We start from the raw sequence: 21332 nt of genomic DNA, 5'->3' as shown, positions 1-21332 counted from the left end.
TCCTGGAGACACCTCGTACGGCAGCATCAGTAGCTGCCAAGGCGGCTGGCATCTCGTCAGTTCGAGTTTTGGTCAGAGATACCCACACGCTCCCGAAGGTCATCCTTTTGCCTCGGGTGAGTGGGGGGTGGTTCAGACAGAGTGTGGAGTACTCGGGCCTCTCGAACCAGTGCTTCATTTGTCGACAGATGGGCCACCTAGCGAAGGCCTGTCCACGGAGGAGGCCGCGATATGCACCACAGCCTCAGCCCCAGCCTACCAGGGCTGGGCCGCAGCCACAGTCAGCGGCACAGCGCACAGATTCAGAGCCACCCTCCGAGCTTGGGGCTCCAGCGAAGGAGGGGTGGCAGCAGGCCCGTGGCCGTCGACGCCACGGGCCACAGCGACAGCCTGGCACTCAGAGTGGCCCCTGGCACTCCGACGCCAGGGGCCACAGCGACAACCTGGCACTCAGAGTGGCCCCCAGGTGCCTACTCAGCAGCAGTGGGTTCCCACGGGGAACCGCTTTGGTCCTCTTGAGCAGGAGGAGTCCCCTACGCCAGCCTCCACCTCCGCTTCACCCTCGACAGCCGCTTCCCCCTCAAAGTTCCCCTCCACCTCCTCATTCCCCCCCCCCCCCCGCCTGCTCCCGTCGCCTCTTCACCTCGCCCCTCTTCCTCTGTCGCCCCATCTCGCCCCTCTTCTCCTCCGCCGCCCCCCCCCCCCCCCCCCCCCCCCCTTCCTGCTCCAGTTCCACAGTCGACTCAAGAGACTGGTCCTTCTCCGGCAGCTAGGAGATCTCTTGGCAGCGCTTTTGCCACAAGTCGCCCAGCAAGAGAGGGTCAGCCCGTCTTGCGGCCCCCTCTGCAGATTCAGACATCTTCCCTTGCAGCTATCCCTCGTGGTCTGACGAGCATTGACCTCCGACGCCGCTGGGACTTCTTTGACTACGGGTTCACTCGCTTTCTCGGCGATTCCGCAGCAAACCACAAGGCAGCCTGCTTCAGGGTCCATGCTTTGTTCCTCGCCGCTAGGGGGACAGAGGCCTTGGACTCAGCAGTTGGTTTCTCCTTCCCCCTCTGTGGTAGGGCCGAGACAGAGTGGTACCTCGACTCAGTGTTGGGATGGTTGCATACACAGGTTCTCGAGTTCTCTCATCACATGGGAGAACTTGGAGTTACAGATTTGCTACAGACTTTGTGGCCATTAGCCAAGTTTGCGGTGACATCCCTAGACACAGCAGGATGTAGGCACATTGTGGTATACTTCTTTGCGGATACGCAATGTTTGCCTCGCTATGTATACATTCATGAGGACTCCTGGATAGAGGAGGTTGCTTTACACACAGCTCATTCTGCTTGGGCTTGGGCTAGGCACTCACTGCAGTCTCACCTATCTAGAGGACGCTCGGATGCGGATTACTCCCTATCCAAGCCAGCCTCGAAGATAGCACGACTTGCTGTTGCGGCAGCATCTGTTCTCTCTCGCTCACCATGAGGATCGTCTCATGGAACGTGCAAGGACTAGGTGGGCCCCAGTTTCAGCGACAGCGGGGCCGATTGCGTCGGGAGCTTCAGCGTTGCCTTGTGGGAGGAGAGATTGATCTCCTTATGCTTCAGGAGCACCATCTGTGTGAGAGCCGCATTCGGCGATGTGGTCAGATTTTGTGTGGACGATATGATACCTTTTGGTCAGCTGCTTTTGGACCTGGAGGCATCCAGGGTGGGGTATGTATGACTATTGCGGATTCATTGCAGCAGGCCATTGTGGGCAGAGGGATTATTGTGCCAGGCAGGGCTCAGTGTATTACTATGCAGGTTCAGGGTGACCTTGTGGGCTTCCTGAACATCTATGCGCCCAATGTGGCAAGTGCTCGTGCAGAGTTTTGGTCACAGATTGTTGAGTCTTTGCCGCAGGCCGACCATTGGTGTGTAGGAGGGGACTTCAACATGTTGGAGGACCCTTCTGACAGGATTGGAGGCAGCCATGCTACTGTGCATCGAGTCGAGTTAGAAGCTTGGAAGAGGTTGTGTATGACTTTGAGGGTCTCGGATACACGGCAGCACTCTGGCTTTGTGAGGCCTCCAGACAGTCTTGCCTTCTCTAGATCAGACCGCAGAGTGGGAGGAGTGAATCTATCGCGTGGATAGATCGCTTCTACACTAGTGACCACTTCAGTGACTTGGGGGGGTCAGTGGGCATCCTGGCAGGGACTTCCTTCTCGGACCATGCACCAGTGATCCTCACAGTGGCAGACAGGCAGAGGAGTGGGAGCACGATGCTTCGCATCCCAGAGCGGGTCTTGTTGGACTCAGCACTCAGAGAGAGGGTAGAGGCTCTCTGGACAGAGGACATGGACAGCCAGGTTCCACCTGCAGACAGAGTGGCCTTAGGCCTAGCTCAGTTGAGCCACTTTTTTCTTCAGGAGTCTCTGGCTCGTTGGGCTACAACGAGAGAGGAGGAGAAGCGTCTCAGACGAGGCATTGCTTCACTACAGAGGATGCAGGAGCAGCATCCAAACAGTCCATGGTTGGAGGAGCAGTTACAGCAGGCTTGACAGGAGCTTGCTAGCACAGAGGAGAGGCGTCATGAGTTTGCCTTCCACCGACAGGCATCTCAGTGGACTCAGGTGGGTGACAGAGTGACTGGGGCTTTTTTTGAGACAGTGGGACCTCGGCACTCGCATGCCAAGGTCAATCAGTTGAGGAAACCCGATGGGTCAGTTGCTTGTGAGCCCGAGGATATGCGTGCAGTTGCTACTGACTTTTAACGTGATTTACTATCAGCTGAGCCCCATTCAGAGCGGCAGGATGCATGCAGGGAGCAGGTTTGGGCACAGATGCCTTGTCTTGTGACAGAGGAGATGCGCCAAAGGCTAGAGATGCCACTTCAACTTGAACAGCTGCACACGGCTCTTAGGGCCCTTCCTCGTGGTAGCTGTCCAGGTGAGGATGGGTTGACTCCCAGCTTTTTCTTGGAGTACTGGGACCTGCTTGGCCCAGATCTTTGTAGTGCCTTTCAGTACATTTTGCACACAGGAGTGATGCCTGATAGCATGAGTGAGGGCCTGATCTACCTCATTCCAAAGGAGGGTGGCTCCTTGGATGAGATTCGATAGTGGCGCCCCATCACCATCCTCAACTCAGCCTACAAAATTCTTGCCAAGGCTCTGAGTTTGAGGATTCAGCCACTTTTGGAGAGCCTTATACATGGGACAGAGACAGGTTTTGTCAAGGAACGCAGTATCCTTGACAACATCTTCACTTTCTGGGAAGCTTCTGCCCTGGCACGGCTCCGTGGGGAGGACCTTGTGATTCTTCTTCTCGATTTTGAGAAGGCATACGACAGAGTTGACTGGGACTTTCTAGAGGGCACTCTATGCAGGATGGGCTTCTCAGATGCTTGGATCAGAGGGGTGTCAGCTTTGTATAGACAGGCTCACAGTCAGGTGCTTTTGGCAGGAGGTAGAGTGGAGCGCTTCATGCTCACACACTCGGTCAGACAGGGTTGTCCTCTTGCCCCCTTTCTCTTTCTGTTCTATGCGGAGGCGATGAGCAGATTTTTGGTGTCACAACAGGTTGGTCTGCGGGGATTAGCACTCCCTATTCGGGGAGATGAGCTACTGGACGCTGAGTTTGCCGATGACTCAGCCTTGTACTTAGAGGGCCAGGAGGCCAATCTGCACAGATGTGAGCAGGCTCTCGAGACCTTCTGTTGTGAATCGGGCGCACTGATCAACTGGAGAAAGACAGTGGCTTTCTCGGTTGGTAGTGCTCCTGTGCCAGATTGGATGCCAGGCGATGGATGCCAGGCGAGGGTTTCAGGTGAATTCCCCCAGGGACTGCAGTTCGGTACCTGGGTTGTCAGGTTGGTTTGGACTTGTCCCTCGAGCAGCAGATTGCTCCTCTTCTCCTGTCCATCAGGAGAAAGATGTTACATTGGAGCTCAGCACGACTTTCGCTGGCTGGTAGAGTAGTAGCTGCCAACCAGGTGTTGTTGGCGACTATGTGGTACATCACTTCTTGTTGGATCTTCTCGAGTTCTTGTATCAGCCAGGTAGAGAGGCTGATCAGGAACTTCCTTTGGTCAGGTTGTGACACTCAAATTGCTCGAGCCAAGGTGGCTTGGTCGGTCATCACACTTCCTTGTTCTCAGGGAGGGCTTGGGATCATTGATCCAGCACAGCAGAGCATAGCCCTTCTTGGTAAGTTCGTAGTCAGAGGACTTCTTCCAGGAGAGGAGCCCTGGAAGGAGTTCTTGCTGCAGAGGCTTCGTGCCAGGGTGCCTCAGTCAGGAGGCCCTTGGCAACCTTCGACCAGATGGATCTTTACAGAGTTGCGCCGAGTTGGTTTGAGCAGGAGACTGGAGGACCGCTTCGCTGTGAGTTTGCTCCGATCTTGGGAGCTCTTACGGCGTGGCCTGGAGCAAAGACAGCCAACGTGCACGGAGGAGCACCTACGGCAGCCCCTCATCTGAAACCCCATGGTTAGCACTCAGAGAGGCCACTTGGTTGGTAGTCGGCCTCATGTTTCTTGGGGTCCCATGGCAGCAGGTCCAGCGCTCTCTCTAGGTGACTGGCTAGAGTTCACAGGTTTGTCAGAGGAGGTGCAAGGTTTCCAGCTATACAGGGCATGAGAGGAGTGCAGAGCATGTGTCAGGACATCACAGTTAGTTCCAGTTGAGTGGCTCACGCCTCTCGAGCCAGTAGCACCCCGCTGGATGGGAGCCTTCACACGACTTGAGGTTCTCATTTCAGTCAGGGCCTGCTCAGAGTCTGTCTCAGCCCTGTTCTTCGAGCTTCAGGGTGGGGGACGACTACATCGAGTTGCAGTAGAGGCCCCGCAGGTAGCAGAGTGTTGTTTTCAGAGGATCCGAGTAGTGGGCATCTGTGGGAGAACCTGCGTCATAGACCCTGACCCAACAGTTCTTGAGACAGGACACTGGAGGCTATGGGCTTGGGAGTGTTGTCCATTGACACGAGTACAGTGGGATCCTGGTGAGTGGCTATGGAGGGACCCCTTCTCTTCTGCAGACCACCCAGGAGTCCCTTTCTTTCAGTACACTGTTCGACTGGGATGTCATATACTAGCAGCACAGAGAGAGGCCCTCCCCGCTGCAGCACGTCATTGGCAGGAGGAGGGTCTCACAGTCGAGTTCTTGGTAGACTTTTGGGAGAGGTTGTGGGACTCGAGACAGCCGAGGTGAGTCACCTTGTTTCAGTGTGGCTGGTCGCACATAGAGCCACAGCAGTAGGGAGCTGGCTAATGCATAGTGGTCTCTCGGCCACATGTGCAGCTTGTGACCATTTGGTGGAGAGTCAGCGTCACTGTCTTTGGGACTGTCCCTCGGCCCAGCAGGTGTGGCTACGAGTTCTTCGACTGATGCCTGCTCTCTCCACGGCTCGACAGTACACTTGGGGGGCAGCGGCTTGGTCCACCCTCACGGGCCCGGCACTTCAGTTTGAGCTATCTTCCACCAGCAAGATGATAGTGATACAGGGGGGGTGTCCTACACTCCAGCCTGCTACAGAGCTTACTCCACAGGAGTGGTGCAATGAGAGAGAGGAGTGTTAGGAGCTCATCAGTAGCCTGACACTTTGGTTCATCTGGCGGGCCCGCTGTTTTCGCGTCTTTGTGGCTCGCCCTGTGCCACCAACAGAGACTGTTCGTGACTTTTGGCTAAAGCTGATCCATACTCTCAAAGGACAGCTTGAGGGACTACAAGGCAGCTCCAACCGCATACGGGAGCGCCGCGAGGCTTTCCTTCGACTCTGGCACCCTGGGCCTTTCTACACCATTGTCCAGGGGGTGCTCAGATGGCACTACTGTCCACCTGTGTGGCTCTTCCCTCCTCCCATCTCTTGATTTAGCCTCATTGTATATATGCTGTTTTTTCATTGGGAGAGTCTCCCCATCATGCTTGTTGTAGCCCTCTCTTGCAGAGGTGGTTGTAGCCCTATGGGCAGTTTTCATTAACTAATAGAAGGATCTTTTTCTCGAAAAAAAAAATTTAATTATAATACAAGGTTTGACCAAAGCATGAATTATTTGCAAATGACTCTTTGCTACTAATAAGAGTTGTTAGTTTCCCTAGTGTTATTGAAGAGTACCCTCAATCCCACGACACGTCAAGCCATTGTTGGGACACTTGTTTTTCTGTTAAAAGCCATGAATTATATTAAAAAAGTTGGAGCTCATGGGGATTGAGTCCTAAATACAGGTACAACCATTAAATTGGTGAGAACATTGAAATTGCTGAGTAACCTTTATTCCGGAGCATGTCAAGCTGCCGGACACTTTGCACTGGCTTGCAGCAACAGAAGTAAATCATGTGTCATTTGAAACACATTCAACATGCAATGTGTACATATGTCGTGTTCGGCAAGGACCTTTATACTAGTTGAGGGGAGCGTATAATGTGGATTCACTAGGTTTGATGCTTTATCATGCTCGAGATGTTTTGTAGTTGGGAGTTTTACACAAAAGAAGGCTAGCTTTAAGAAAACCTTTTAAGTTTTCTTGTAAATGTTCTTTGGGGGTTTTGCATGCAAGAAACCTTGAAGTGACACTTTTAGAGGAACATTACATCTCTATATCTCTATGGAAAACTAGGGTTCAAAGTTAGGAGATTCGCTAAGGAGGCTTGTATGCTTCATTGAACGTTTGCAAACACTTCATTAAATAACTCATCCTGTACCCATTGCTTTCGGTATATTAAAGAAGAATGCCACCCATTGCTAATCTTCATAAAATGCCACTAAATTTCAATTCATTGCCACGACTATCTAAAGATACTCGTCTTGATCGGGGAACTCTATTAACAAGGTTAAATTATGTGACAGTATGACCGATAACTTTTCACAAACTGAGCTTAACCGTTTAGAAAAACTTAATCAAAGCAAGGTTCTTTGTCTGAGTATAATCCTTATGATGGTGTAGTGAACTCCTATAAATGTCCCTCGCTGCCTCGGTCGGGAAAATCCTTCAACCATCAAAGATTTGTGCCTAGCTCCACAACATGAAACATGCTAATCAGCTCCAAGTGGATACATCATTGCCCATTAGGGTTAGGTGGTTCTCAAATGCCAGCTATCGTAATCAGATTTAGAAAGCTGATCTACTGTCGTCATGCCCATAGATCAAAGCGACCGTCTCCTCAAGAGTGGGTCCAGGCACAGTGCACCAAGTCATCTTTCTCCAGGTATAAGTCCCCTCCACGCCCGGCAAGAGGCGAAGCATCCTTAGTCACTCTCTCTTACTCACCTAGCTAAGCTGGCATCTGAACTTAAACATCAGAAGTTGAGAAAAGAAAAAGCAGATAAATGCAGCTCTTACATTCAAACAAAACAAATTGTGTTCACCTATGCGCATGGTACTTCGGGGCCTTTCTCCACATTGTCTGGCTTGGATTCTTCATTGTCTTTTAATGCCAAATTTAGAGCATCAATCAATTCCTGATCCTCGCTTGAGCTCTGCTGCTGATTCTCATTACACTACAACCATAAGCCATATACAATTTTTTTCTTAGGTAAATGAACCCTTAAGCAAAGCTGAACAAGACAGAGAATCCACACTTAGGCTAAACCACCAGTAGACCTTATAACAACTTACCTTTGAGCCCACATCAAGCAGGCCATCATATACAGCTGCCTACATACACCAAGAAAATTGTAAAATCACAATTTTCATGCTCAAAAAGAGCAAAAGAATTCACTATAAAACTTGTTTTCCTTACAATGTGGTAGCGTAGTACCACCAACACATATTTTCATTATTATATCAGCAAATTCAACCAGAGATGTTATACTTGCATAGTGCATAGAAAAATCTATGGTATGAAAATACATTGCTTGATCATCACACCTTGTTTGTACTCCATTAATGTTATGTGTGTTCCTAATTTCTTTTGAAGAATATGTGCAAAAAATTGTACTCCTTCATCTTCTATTTCCTACCATAGCGGTGTCAGCTTTTTCCACCACTGCATTCCTATAAGAATGTATTGTACTTCCGAGGCAAAGCAGTTTGTACATCCAGTGTCAATCATTATATCAGATTCATAGACTTGAGAAATTGCAATACCTCGTTGCTTGGTCCCTTGGCCTGTTCACCAGAAATTTTCAGTGTGCGCAAAAAGACATGCTCCTCAACCTTTAAGCAAAGAGATCAACTCAGTTCAGACAACAAAGAGAAAATCATGAGCTGGCAACATACACTGCGTTATGTCTGTTTGATCACCTGTAAACGAGAGAGTTCTTCAGACATCTTGCTTTGCAAATGTGTAAGCAAAACTTCTTCCTCGTCGAGAAATCTGCAACAGCTCTCTCTCTCTCTCTCTCTCTCTCTCTCTCTCTCTCTCTCATTCATAGTGGCTTCCCCCACAGCAAGCACCTCTCTGTATTCAAAACAAAGATGAAAGAATGAGGAAGGAGATGGAGGAATAAAGGAAGGAGAAAGCGACCTTGATCAAAGAGTGGATGCGGGATAAAGAGGAATGGAATAAGGAGAGAGACACAATGAAGGAAGAGATGGACATGCTCAAGGCAGAGATCACTTTCCTCCAAGACCGGCCATCATGTGCAGAAGGGGAGATTGTAGAGGCGAACGAAGAAGCCATTAAAGAAGGGCTTACAAAAGCAATCACCGAGAGCATTGAGGGCACCAAAGAAGGATGAGTGGAGGTAGCGACACAGAACATCAAGAAAGAGGCCAAAGGAGGAGGCAGAGCCAGAGGCGAAAGTGGACGACAAGAAGAAGAACTCCCTCGTACACGCTACCCTTGAGGAGGAGGAGATGCAACATACCTGCCAGTCACCGGCATAGTGGAGAAGAAAGACCACACCCAACATGGATGGTATAGAACTATGTACCAAGCTTGGGTACAAAGAAGAAGAGCCACCCCCCTTTAACAAGACTTGGAGATGTCACATGATGATGTGGCATATTTGGCCAAGGCCTTGTTTAAGGGCCAATCAAGAACTGATGACATGGTCGATTGCTGACATGGCTGATTTTCTCTGGATCCCAGTGAATTTTACGTTGATGTCGTGGCACATCCATACGGCAGAAGCAAGGGGAGTTTTAGCAGAGCTTTTAAAGAGCCATTGGTTTTAGCTGTTGTATGCTTTTGGGGGCACCCAGTTTTGGAGCCTCTCTTCTTTTCAAGATCCTTTAAATATGAGCCTTGGAGCGGTATCGAATCTACTCCCCCCTATCGTCTTTTCAAAGATCGACCTGAAGACAGGCTACCACTAAGTAAGATTCACAAAGCGAGACATCTGCAAGACCGCCTCCGAGCGTGGGCATTACGGTTCATTGTTAGGCCGTTTGGTCTAATGGGAGCGCTTGGTAGGTTTAATTAGATGATGATGCATATCTTCATTGACTTGTAAGTGCATGTTTATTTTTCTCAATGACATTCTCATTTTCTCCACTACTTGGGAACAGCATGCTATAGATGTAGAGAAAGGTTTAGCCTGATTGGATGCTAACCATCTTTATATATACCTAACAAGGAATAAAGCACTCCTAAAACTATAAAAGCAAGGGACACAAGAAAAGAAATTTAAAAAATCACTTTATTTGCGATGAAATAAAACTAGATAAAGCAAAACATTATTAACTTAAAAATGTTTTTAGAAAAGGCATGCGCAAAATAAGCCAACGTAGCTTACTTAGCTAAAACTTAAAACAAGTACTCAACTTTAAACAAAAAAGATGAGACATCTTAAAAACTTTAATTCTAGAAATCAAACTTCACACAAATTCTAAAGGAACAAATTTTTAAGTCTTAACATAATCTAAATACGAAATCGAAAAATGAATACTACTACAAACCTACGAAGAAGAGGCTGCAAATAACCAAAGAAGTACAAAGATCCAAACTTGACAATATGTGACCTCAACTTTGCTGCTTGTCCAAACAAGAAGAATAAGATTATCACCTTTATCACGCATAGCTTACACAACAGCTATGACAACATCCATGTGTGCCATACTACTCTCTCACCTGCGATTACCAAGCCTCCAGCTTGCGTGACTCTGAAATGTGTCAAGGGCCTCGAAGGAGAGTCTATCTGATGGCATCTCTCTCATCATCTGAATAAGGCAAACTGTCTGGAAAATAGCCTCGACAAGCAAGGGTGGAGTGGCTAATTCTGCTCTAATAATGTCGTGTGGTATTGAGGGCTTGTTGTGGAACAAGGGTGATATCATATATATATGTGGTTTCTCAATCTGTGTCCATGAGATGGTTGATAGTTGATAGTCCAGGGGCCATATTGCTGCAACATACATTAAAGTGGGGGTGACCAGAGTGTCGAAAAGCCACCCCTTGGTGCGGAGCTCTTGAAAGTGTGCATGATGACATCTCTCTAGCCTGGCCAAAGCTACATATCCTTTGGTAAGTCTATCCCTAGGTGCCTTTGCCATGGTGAAGCACTCGAGTCGGTTGGCAAAGGTGACTCCCAAGTATACATAAGACTCCACCACCTCTACCTGTTCACCTGCAGTAATAAAGACCGTCGCACTCTTGACTGCCTTGGAAGTATGAAAGATCATGACCTTGGTTTTCCCAATGTTCATTGCATGCCCTCTCTGTGTACAAAAGTCGTCATGTCAGCTGTTGTCATAGCTTGGACAGCAGCTTGGAAAATAAAAAATACAGGTCACATGTCACGAGGACGTGGCAACTGCTAACCTTATTTGTTGGTTTCTTTCCAATGATTTTTGTTTTATTTTTGAGACCCTTTTTTTGAAGTTGCAAATGGTCAGACATTGTATGGCCAATGTGAATGGTAGTTTCACCCGCAAACGGGAAGTCGGCATTGGAATTCGTATCGTAAGAGGATGTCTAGGCTCAGTCCCAGGTCATGTAGGTCCCCCTGTCGCACTTAGCAAGTTGGTGGATACTAGGAAGTGAACTCAATAAAGGCATAAAGTCCAGGTGGGATCACCGACAGAAAGTATCCGACAATTGGGCCACATTGCACTTTTGGATACGGTCCCAATAAAGATAGATGATCAGAAGACCAGTGGGAGCCCAACAGAAGCATCTCCTAAAAATTAGGGAATTGCTATTTTGGGCCATGAAATGTGTTCGCGTCATTACCTCCGGAATGACAAGGGGAACATTTTAGAACTCTTGCCGCGAAGTCAACTGGGCAACCAGTCAGTAGATTTTTAGGGGGCAACCCCGAAACGGGAAATTGCATGTAATCGTGCCAATTGGCACATTTTAGTGTACTTTCCTTATGCAATGAAGAGGTAGCGCTGAATATTAAGCTGGGAGGCCTCATTTTTCATGCTGTTCACAGGTTAAGAGCTATGGAGTACCTTCAAGATTAAATCCGCATGAGACGACATGCAGTTATGTGATGCCCCACAAGAGGGCTCTTCATTTGACTAATGTACATTTGTGTGGATGTGATGCCCCACAAGAGGGCTCTTCATTTGACTAATGTACATTTGTGTGGGTTCATGCGTTGACAGGTACTAGATTAGCTAGTTGCTACTCCCCCGCAGGTATAGGTGAATTCGGAGAGGTTTCACGTGAGAAATCTCGTCCGATTCAAAGGGCAAGTAGCCCTACAGGTGCGGGAGCTAGAGACTTGCTACAGATGCGACCGGCTCACGAAACGGAGCCCAAAACAGGGAATTACAGCCTACTGTGTATTTTTGCAGGTTTAGGGTTTCGGCCCTAAACGGTCCCTAATACCCCCAGGAGGTCCGGAGACGCAAGGGGACCGCAGTAGAGGTGATCTGGCGCATTTTCGGGGCAGAAAACAGAGAATTCAGCGTGCTGCAGATTCTCGCCAGGTTTTGCAAAGTGTCCGTATGCGTCGGGAAAGTCATCTATTGCGTGGGTATACTGTCTGTGAAGCGTCCTAGTACAGTTATGCTGCCGAAATCGGGCCAGAGCAGGTGGATTTTAGGTCGGATTATGCGGGACAGCTTGAAACTGGCCCGTGGGGCGGTAGGCTTTGGCTTTCACCCGAAATTCTTTACTTTAGACACACACACAGAACAATTTGCAAAAAGAACCTGCGACAGGAATTAACACTTGAATACACACGGCTCGGAAGCTAGAATGCCCCGAGCAGACGCCGACAACCTGTAGGCCCTAAAATTGGCGCCCCTTTCGGTATTTCTTTATTCTTTAACAAAGGGAATAAAACCTGTGATCTCCTACAAACTGCCCCGTCCAGGCTGAGAAACACCTGTTCTGGCCCGATTTCGGCAACATAACTGTACTAGGATGCTTCACAGTCAGTATCCCCACGTAATAGATGACTTTCCCGACGCATACGGACACTTTGCAAAACCTGGCGAGAATCTGCAGCACTCTGAATTCTCTGTTTTCTGCCTCGAAAATGCGCCAGATCACCTCTACAGTGGTCCCCTCGCGTCCCCGAACCTCCTGAGGATATTAGGGACCGTTTGGGGCCGAAACCCTAAAGCTGCAAAAATACATAGCAAGCTGTAATTCCCTGTTTTGGGCTCCGTTTCGCGTGCCGGTCGGCGGTCGCATCTGTAGCAAATCCTCAAGCTCCGGCACCTATAGGGCTACTTGCCCTTTGAATCGGACGAGATTTCTCACGTGAAACCTCTCCGAATTCACCTATACCTGCGGGAGATTAGCCACTAGCTAACCCAGTACCTGTGCAAGAGGCTCTTGCCTCGGCAATCGCACATGAACCCACACAGCTGTACATTAGTCAAATGAAAAGCCCTCTTGTGTCGGGCATCACATAACTGCACATAAAAGAGAGAGAGAGAGAGAGAGAGAGAGAAGTGTGTAGCTGGCGGCAATTGCGACGGTAATGAATCAGAAAAACAATCACTAAAATCTCGCAAAATGCTGACCTTTCTTTATCTAACACAGATAAATTTGGCTGACAATTGTCTGAGACATCACGTGCAAAAATCAAGTACACAGAAAGCTGATTCTTTATTACAGAAGCGATAGCTGAAGCAGATACAATTGGGACAGACTCCCCTTTGAGCTTTACATACAAAACATGAGTTTCGCCCCTATGCTGAAGGATGATCTTCTTGCCGCAAGCATCCAGCACACCTCTATACATTTTACAAATTATGATTGTTCACAATGTACTCTGAACATCCACGGGATTTCAAGTAGCGCATCGCACCCTTCCAATGGCATGATATAAAATTCTTTTGTGTCTACATATGATTGAATATGCAAACGCAGCTTTCCAATAATGGGAGTAACGCACTCTGAGTGGCCAAGACATGCCAACCCTGCCTCTGTCGTGTACCCCATCTCTTCAGCTCTGATGCCCAGCTTCATAGCTAACTCTAGTGAGATAAAGTTTGGTTTGGCACCTGATCAAAGAAGATGAGTGCCGTCTGATCTCTAACTTTACCCCATGCTCTGCATAACTCGCTGGCATCTGTACTGGGCTTGTCACCCACCATATCTGGCACCAAACCTGCCGTGGGTTTAGGCTTCTTGCCTTTCTGGTCCTCTTTATCATCTGACTCAGCTGGTCTTTTACTTTGTGGACAATTGGTAGCAAAGTGACCAGGCTGCTCGAATATAAAGCATTTGTTTTCAGCCATTAAGACCTTCTTTTGCTTGAGCGACTTACGCACAAAAGGCTTCCTTTTTTGTTTCTTTGCCTGCACTCTAAAAGTCCCGGTTGAGTCCTTATCCTTGTTGGCCTTTTCTGACCCCTATGAAGCTGCAGGAGCCGTTTTCACAAAGGACTTCTTCACTGAATTTTTCTTCTGCTGCCCTCTTTTTTCGTTGCTCGGAAACCCACTGTCCTCTCCTTTCAACAAGGCAAGACCAGTGTTAGCAACTTCCATGAGTTGGGTGAGGGTAGCCACTCTGTTCTTAGTACAGTAGTCCCAAAGCCCTTTAGGCAGCCCACAATAGTACTTCTCTATCTGCTTCGTCAATGGCACAAATCTGTAGGAGGTTACTGAGAGTAACGCTTTACAAAACCTCCGATTGTACTCCAGCAAGCTCTTGCAAGTAGCCGAAGTAAGCTGGTGCCAATCTGTCATGACGTCAGCTTCAAATTCATTTGACAACCAAGCAGATGCAAACATTTGCTTGAAGTAGACCCAAGTGGCAGGTCCCTGTCCTTGCATTAACAATGTCGTCCACCATGTAAGCGCATTGTCTTTCAAGAAAGTGGCAGCTTTCCTGACCCTAGAGGCCTCTGTAAAATTCCCTCTTGCATAAGTTGTATCGAACTGTTGGAGGAAAGTAAGAGCCTTCGTCTTATCCTCAAAGCCGCTGAAAGTGCTAAACTTTATAGCTACACCACCTTCTTTGTAAGCTTTCTGCTTTTCCAGTGTCATAAGGAATTGTCTGCAACATGGGCATTGTAGTAGGGGATCATTGGCACGTCTAGGCCATTGACATTTTGCGTAAAAGGTGCCATATCTCGCTGCTGTCCAGAAAATCCAGCCATGCCAAAATGACCTTGTGGCACCCCAAACTGGCCCTGGTTGCTCTGAAACCCTTGTTGCATGCCGATGCTACCATACATAGGGTTTGGCATCATGCCTTGTATACCTCCAAACACTGTTTCTAGCATCTACGACTGGCTTCGAGGCGCATAATCAGCAATACTCTGGAACACAGATCCACCCCCGAAATACCCAGAATGTACCGTGGGTGGTGGAAAAACTTGATGCATTGCCTGGTAACCAGTTCCTTGTCCATTCAAGGCAACATGCGGGCTCTGAAAGGTGGTGGGCTGAACTGGCATAGCTTGTGGAATCGACGTCCTAGCCATCTGTTCATAGACGGAATTTTGGAGCCTCTAACTCCAACATGCGAGTGCTCCCTATCATGTTGGGACGCATGAAGTACTTGGGCTTAAGCCTCAACACGCTCTGTTCGCGGTGTAGGTTGCCTTATTTGTTGTGTCATTGGTGGCGCTTGCAAGAACTCCATAAACATTGGGTTCTGCACCAGTTGCGAAAACACATTCACCGTGGTAACTAACTGAGTCCTGAACGCATCATCCTCAAGTTGCCAAATCATAAAGCCCTCCACTGAAGGAGCATTCACATCGGGAAAAGTTACAGACAGGGGTGGCCGTGAACTCTCGCCAACCTCAAACACCATAGGAATTTCCTGCCTATCCTACGGAGAGGAACCCTCTTCTATAATGCCTTTCCCTTTGTCGGCCATAGTGTAATCCCGCGTCCTTGTACTCTTGTGTCTTTACCCACACAACCGAGGCTCACTTCTTGAGGAAAAAGTGATTGTGTCCCGGCAACAGAACCATGAAACCGGCCCGTAGGGCCGTAGACTAGGCTTTCACCCGAACCTTTACTTTAGATTTTAGGACATAGAGAAACTTTGCAAAAGAAAACCTGTAAAGGGAATTGATACTTCAAACACACAAGGCTTGGAAGCTAGAGCGCTAGCAAGCAGACGCAGACACCTATTGGCCCCAAAGACTGGCACCCCTTTCGGTATTTCTTTTTTGTATTCAAAGAGGGAATAAAACCTGTGATTTCCTACAAGCTGTCCGACATAATCCGGGCTGAAAATGACTTGTTCTAACCCGATTCGGCAGCATAATTGTACTATGACGCTTCATAGATAGTATCCTCACGCAATAGATGACTTTTCTGACGCATACGGACACTTTGCAAAACCTGGCGAGAATCTGCAGCATGCTGAATTCTCTGTTTTCTGCCCTGAAAATGCGCCAAATCACCTGTACAGAGGTCCCCTCGCGTCCCTGGACCTCCTTAGGGTATTAGGGACCATTTAGGGCCGAAACCCTAAACCTGCAAAAATACACAGCAGGCTGTATTTCCCTGTTTTGGGCTCTGTTTCACGAGCCGATCGCATCCGTAGCAAGTCCTCGAGCTCCCGTACCTATAGAGCTACTTGCCTTTTGAATCGGACGAGATTTCTCTCGTGAAATCTCTCCGAATTCGCCTGTACCTGCGGGAAATTAGCAACTAGCTAATCCAATACCTGTGCAAGAGGCTCTCGCCTCGGCAATCGCACATGAACGCACAGAACTATACATAGGTCAAATGAAAAGCCCTCTTGTGGGGCTTCACATAACTGCACGGAGGGGAGAGAGAGAGAGAGAGCAGTGAATGTTGTGCAAGGCTTCAGTTCTTGCACTTCACTGTACATAGAGGATAGGCAAGCACACACTAGCTTTGGTACCTACAAGAATCCATCATACGGTTGAAAATGCAACCCACATTTTGTTTTGATGCTTTTCTCTCTCGAGTTGGAAAATGCCCAAAAATGTGCCAAGTGGCACTCATGCATTAATTCCCCGCTTTGGACCTTCTGGTCTAAAAATATCTCAATCGGTTGCCCAATTGACTTAGCGGCAGAGTAATGATATGTTCATCTCCTCATTCTGGAGCTACTGACGCGAAACAGATTTCGTGGCCCAAAATAGCAGTTCCCTAAATTTTAGGAGATGCTTCCATTGGACTCCCACTGGTCATCTGACCATCTTTCACTACTGGCACCACGTCCAAAAATGCAATGTAGCCAAGTTCTCGGGTGATTTTCTCTTGGTGACCCACCTTGTCACTATGCCCCTATGGAGTTAATTTCCTAGTATCCACCAACTTGCTAAGTGCGACAAGGGACCTACATGATCTTGAACTGAGCCTAGACATCCTTTTACTATACGAGTTCCAATGCCAACCAACTTCCCGTCTGTGGGTGAAACTACCGTTCACATTGGCCATACAATGTCCAACCATTTGCAACTTCAAAAAGAGGGTCTCAAAGATTAAACAAAAATCATTGGAAAGTGTCACAAACTCGTGACGTGGCTGCCCTGTACAGTTGGTGACGTGGCTGTCCGATACACACACACACCCCCGCCTCGGGAAAGCTGGCCGAAATGGTGACATGGCAGATTTCGCGCTGCAGGCTAACGTGGCACTGCAAAACGGACCCCCGTAAATCATGCCGCAAAAAGTGCTACCACGCAGTGCGAAAATTTCAGCTTTTTGCGATGAGAAAAAGAAGGGAAATTTCTACGCAAAGCTTGATGGGAAAAATTCTACACAAGTTGCTTTATTTTGCAAAGCTTGTGAGATAAAATTGCTTTATTTTAGGCTTTCGATTTTCAAGCTTTTGGGGCTCGGCTTTTAGCATCCCTTGTAACCTTTATAATGAACCCAAGGGAGCTCCCTCTGCAGAGCATCTGGACGCAAAGTCTGAGAGTGAGCACACGCGTTGCTTGAAGATTGATATAAAGAGAATTACCGAAAGGGGCGCCAGCCTTTGGGGCCAATACCTCTTGGCATGGAACTCCGCCGGGCCGTGTCGAATCAATTGTGAATTGTTTTAAAGTGATTTTGTGTTGTGTCGCGGTAGAATCTTGACCTGGAGTGTCCAAGTCTGTTATAGTGGTATCAGAGCACAAAAAGATTCTTCTTCTACGGAGCATCCGATCCTTTTTACAGCGCACACAGCTTTTGGGAAAGAATCTTCGTGCCCCGACCTCGGACTGCATAAAGCCATTAAGAATCCCTGATTACACATGGGTTCTCGTGAAGAATTTGACAGAGATGACACCTCTCAATGGGAAGGCAAAGAAAAGTTGAAGATCTGGCGCGGAAACTACAGAAAAGAATGAAGATTTGGGTAAATTTTTTTCCGGACAAGTTTGCCAAAAATGGAGTACAAACGTCAACTACAGATTGGCATAAGTGTGAACAGATTGATTAAGTACTCCAGGGATCCGAGATTAATAATACACCTGAAGAATTGCCCAATTAATAAGATTTACTTGAGATGGCGTGTGGCCATTGCTTCTCCTCTCAGGAAGGGAGTAAAGCAGAAAAGACAAACGAGTGCAGAAAAGCAAAACTTGTACTTGCAGAAAGACATGGACAAGCGAAGCAAAAAGCAAAGCTTCGGAAAGGGCAAGAAAAAGGCAAAGAAGCCTAAGTTTTGCCCAGTTTCTGACAGTTCTACAGAGGACTCGTCTTCGGATAGTTCGGACTCCGACGATCATAGATTTTATACAAAGAAGAATTTCTATAAAGCCAACCAATATGACTTCCTCGAAGATAAAAGCAAGAAAGTAAAAGAATTTAAAGAAGGTGGACACTTGATTTGAATCCTTTTCTAGGTTCCGTGATGCTCGAACATGGTGGTTCACTCTTCTACTGAGAAAGGAAGCTCCGGTTAAATGGTTGAAAAACTTTTTATTTCTTCTTGGCTAAGTCGAGAGTACGAACGAGATATACGCACTGCTTGGAATCATCTTCGGATGACCAAGGGAGATTCTTTCGACGCTTATTGCGAGCGATTTTGGAACTCTTTTCTACCAGCCTCTTCATTTACGAAGGTCTTGTTTAAGGATTGCGGCTTCCTACAGAGATCCGAGACTACTGCTTGGAAAAGAAGTTGAATTCTTTTGAAAAATTGATGGGTCATGTGAAAGAGGGTTTTGCGATACATTCGGGAAATTTGACTTACCCCACTGATGAGATCTTGACTCAGAGAACCCAACAAACCTCTCCCAATGAAAGTAGAAAGAGAAAGAGTTCCCAAAACAAATTAAAAAAAGATACACGTCCCAGACAGACTCTTAGAGAAAGGGTTATCTATCTCAAAGAGGGGAAGTGTTTTGGATGCGGGGAACATGGACACATCTCCGCAAAGTGCTCGGCACAGCAAGAACAGACTGGAGACAGGCCAAAGAGTTCTAGAGCAGCACAGGAATGTGGCAGAAAAGGCAGATGAAAACACAACTAGTACCACATTGCTTGGGATCCGAACCGAATCAGATGAACAAAAGTACAAACTTTGCCGCACCTAGGGCACAAGGTGGAACCATACGTGTTGTACGGTACGTGAAAGTACGTACTATACGTCTGTATGTATGGGTAATTTTTTTTATGTACGCAAAGATACATGGCATTGGTAAATAAGGGTGGAAACCCCAAAAATAACTGTTAGTTTCAGAGACGAAGCTACAGAATTTGTCAATTGGATGTTTCACAACTTTGAATATGTCTAAACTCTATACACAACAGCTAGAGACTCATGAATCACATACCTGACGTGTGATATGCACCAAAGAGCACTGAACTTTTACCTATGTACCTTGAATAATAAACAGGCACAAAAATCACACTTTTTGTTCGCTTACACACACGCTTATTGTTCGCGTGATTTACTTGAGTATTGAGAAAAGATCACGCGAACAAAAAGCGTGTGTGTGTAAGAGAGAAGAAGGGAAACAGGAGAGGGAAGCTCCAACAAGTGTGGAGTAGAGAGAAACACACACGAGAGAGGGAGAGAGGCATATACCTTCACTCTGTAGCAACTCTGCACAGGCTTTTTCTGGTTCTGTTTCAAAGTTTCGTCTAACAGAAAGGCCTCTGTTTCGAAGTGGGTTTTGTGGGATTCGTGGGCAAATTGGGAGAAAATAGGGATCGCTTGGCCAGTTTGCTACCTTCCGCAGCCAAAAAGCCCCCAAACCAAAAAAAGGTGAAAAACATACGGATTGTTCCGTATGTACAATATACGTTATGTACGATACGTACGTACGGTACGGATCTATACGTACGTATTGGTCCAACCTTGCCTAGGGCACAATGAAAGAATAGGAAGCCCTCGTTTTCTTTGATGGAGGAGCCAAGGCCAACTTCTTTTCACTTGAATTGACGGCTCGATTTGGGATTACGCCCGACAGGCTGAGGCTACAAGCAGAGGTAGTTCTAGCGGCACCCGGATGGGATGATGTCATTACACCGATCATTGGCAAACGTCGTTTGCAATGTCAGGGGTGTTTAGCCAGGACGACTTCTACGTAATACAGGTTGTGACATCCTCCTCGAAATCCCTTGGTACCATAAGAACAATGCCATGGTTGACTATCGGCCTAAGAAAGCGACTTTAATAAATGAAGGGCACAGAGATTGTACTTGATGAAATTCAGCTTCTCGATTTTCTGGAGAGAACTGAATGATGATTGAAGGTCGAATATGTTTTGACCTTGATAAAGAATGCCAGGATTTTCTCCACACTCATGCCGATTGCTTTTCAGAGGGCCTGCCATGCGAGTTGCCAGCAGCTCGTCCTAAGGATCATACCATTGATCTGATACATGGAAGCACACCACCGAACCCGACACCTTACCGTGTGAGCCGAGCCCAAAATAAAGAAATTATGAACCAAGTGAAAGACCTCTTGGAAAAGGGTCTTATCCAGCCGAGTACTTCACCTTACTGCTCTCCGGTGTTGTTGGTTTTGAAGAAAGACGGATCTTGGAAAATGTGCATCGATTATAGAGCTCTCAATAAAATCACCATCAAGAACAGATTCCCAATTCCTAGGATCGATGATATTCTTGACCGGCTACAGGGATCCTCGTGTATTAGCAGGATCGATTTGAAGAGCGGATATCATCAGATCCGAATCGCGTCGGGAGATGTCTTCAAGACAGTTTTTCGGACGACTTTTGGCCCTTCCTTAGCACGAAAGATAAGATTTTTCTTTGAGGCGACCAGTTCACGAGGGACTTGGACTTGGTTCGGAAGACTTCGGAGAAATCTCAAAAAAAGGCAGCAGATCGACATCGTCGCGATTAGAAATTGAAGGAGAACGATTGGGTGCTCTTACGTTCTGAGAAGGCACGCCTGAAAAAGAAAAAGGGAAAGGTGCAGCTTTTTTGAAATCTTAACATGAGATACTGTCACCAGCGTGTGACTACTATCTATCCTTTTTGTTGATTTCTTTCTTATTGTCTATTTACTTTCACTTTTTGGAAACACCCCTCGGGAAATCTAACTGCCCTGCATTGCATAGCTTGTGTGGAACTGTCCAGAGGGAGTCCAGGCCTGAGGGCAAGAGAGCACTAAGGTTGGACAAGGACTATGGTTAGCCAAGTGGGGTCATTGACTAGCCAAAGTGGAATCCTTTGCTACAGAGGCTACATTTCAGTTTTGGGTGTGGCTGCAGTGTACAAAGGGGGTCGGATGACCTAGAAAGATACAATGGCAGCATCTCCTAAAATTTAGGGAACTGCTATTTTGGGACTTGAAAATGTGTTGGCGTCATTACCTCCGGAATGACAAGGGGAACATTTTCTTACTCTGCCGTGAAGTCAACTGGGCAGCCGGTTGGGAGATTTTTAGGCGGCAACCCCGAAACGGGAAAATGCTTGTAAATGTGCCAAGTGGCACCTTCTGGTGTACTTGCCTCATGCAACAAGAACTGGCGCTGAATTTAGGAGGGGGAGAGCCTCATTTTCAGATTTGTCACAAGTTAAGAGCTATGGAGTGCTTGCTTTCCCTCCTATGTACGGTGCGGTGCCAGGAGTGATGCCCTGCACGTTACGCACTGCCCTCTCTCTCCCC

General features: G+C 47.5%; 1 protein-coding gene across 3 annotated transcripts in view; it reads right to left on the bottom strand.

The window, feature by feature from the left end:
* Window positions 1–6778: 6778 nt before the first annotated feature.
* LOC147423907 (uncharacterized) overlaps window positions 6779–21332 on the bottom strand; it is a 106551-nt gene continuing 91997 nt past the window's right edge. For all 3 annotated transcript variants that reach the window (XM_086501017.1, XM_086501018.1, XM_086501016.1), the window contains 5 exons: window positions 8217–8289; window positions 8061–8129; window positions 7590–7628; window positions 7340–7471; window positions 6779–7257 (listed from right to left, as the gene is read on the bottom strand). In XM_086501017.1, the coding sequence (XP_086357143.1) occupies window positions 7340–7471; window positions 7590–7628; window positions 8061–8129; window positions 8217–8289 (313 nt within the window). In that variant the 3' untranslated portion in view covers window positions 6779–7257. The remainder of the gene's footprint in view (window positions 7258–7339; window positions 7472–7589; window positions 7629–8060; window positions 8130–8216; window positions 8290–21332) is intronic.

This window comes from Adiantum capillus-veneris, chromosome 26, assembly GCF_014529385.1.
Source record: "Adiantum capillus-veneris isolate H3 chromosome 26, ASM1452938v2, whole genome shotgun sequence".
NCBI classification, from domain to species: domain Eukaryota; kingdom Viridiplantae; phylum Streptophyta; class Polypodiopsida; order Polypodiales; family Pteridaceae; genus Adiantum; species Adiantum capillus-veneris.
This window is presented reverse-complemented; position numbering and strand designations above follow the sequence as displayed.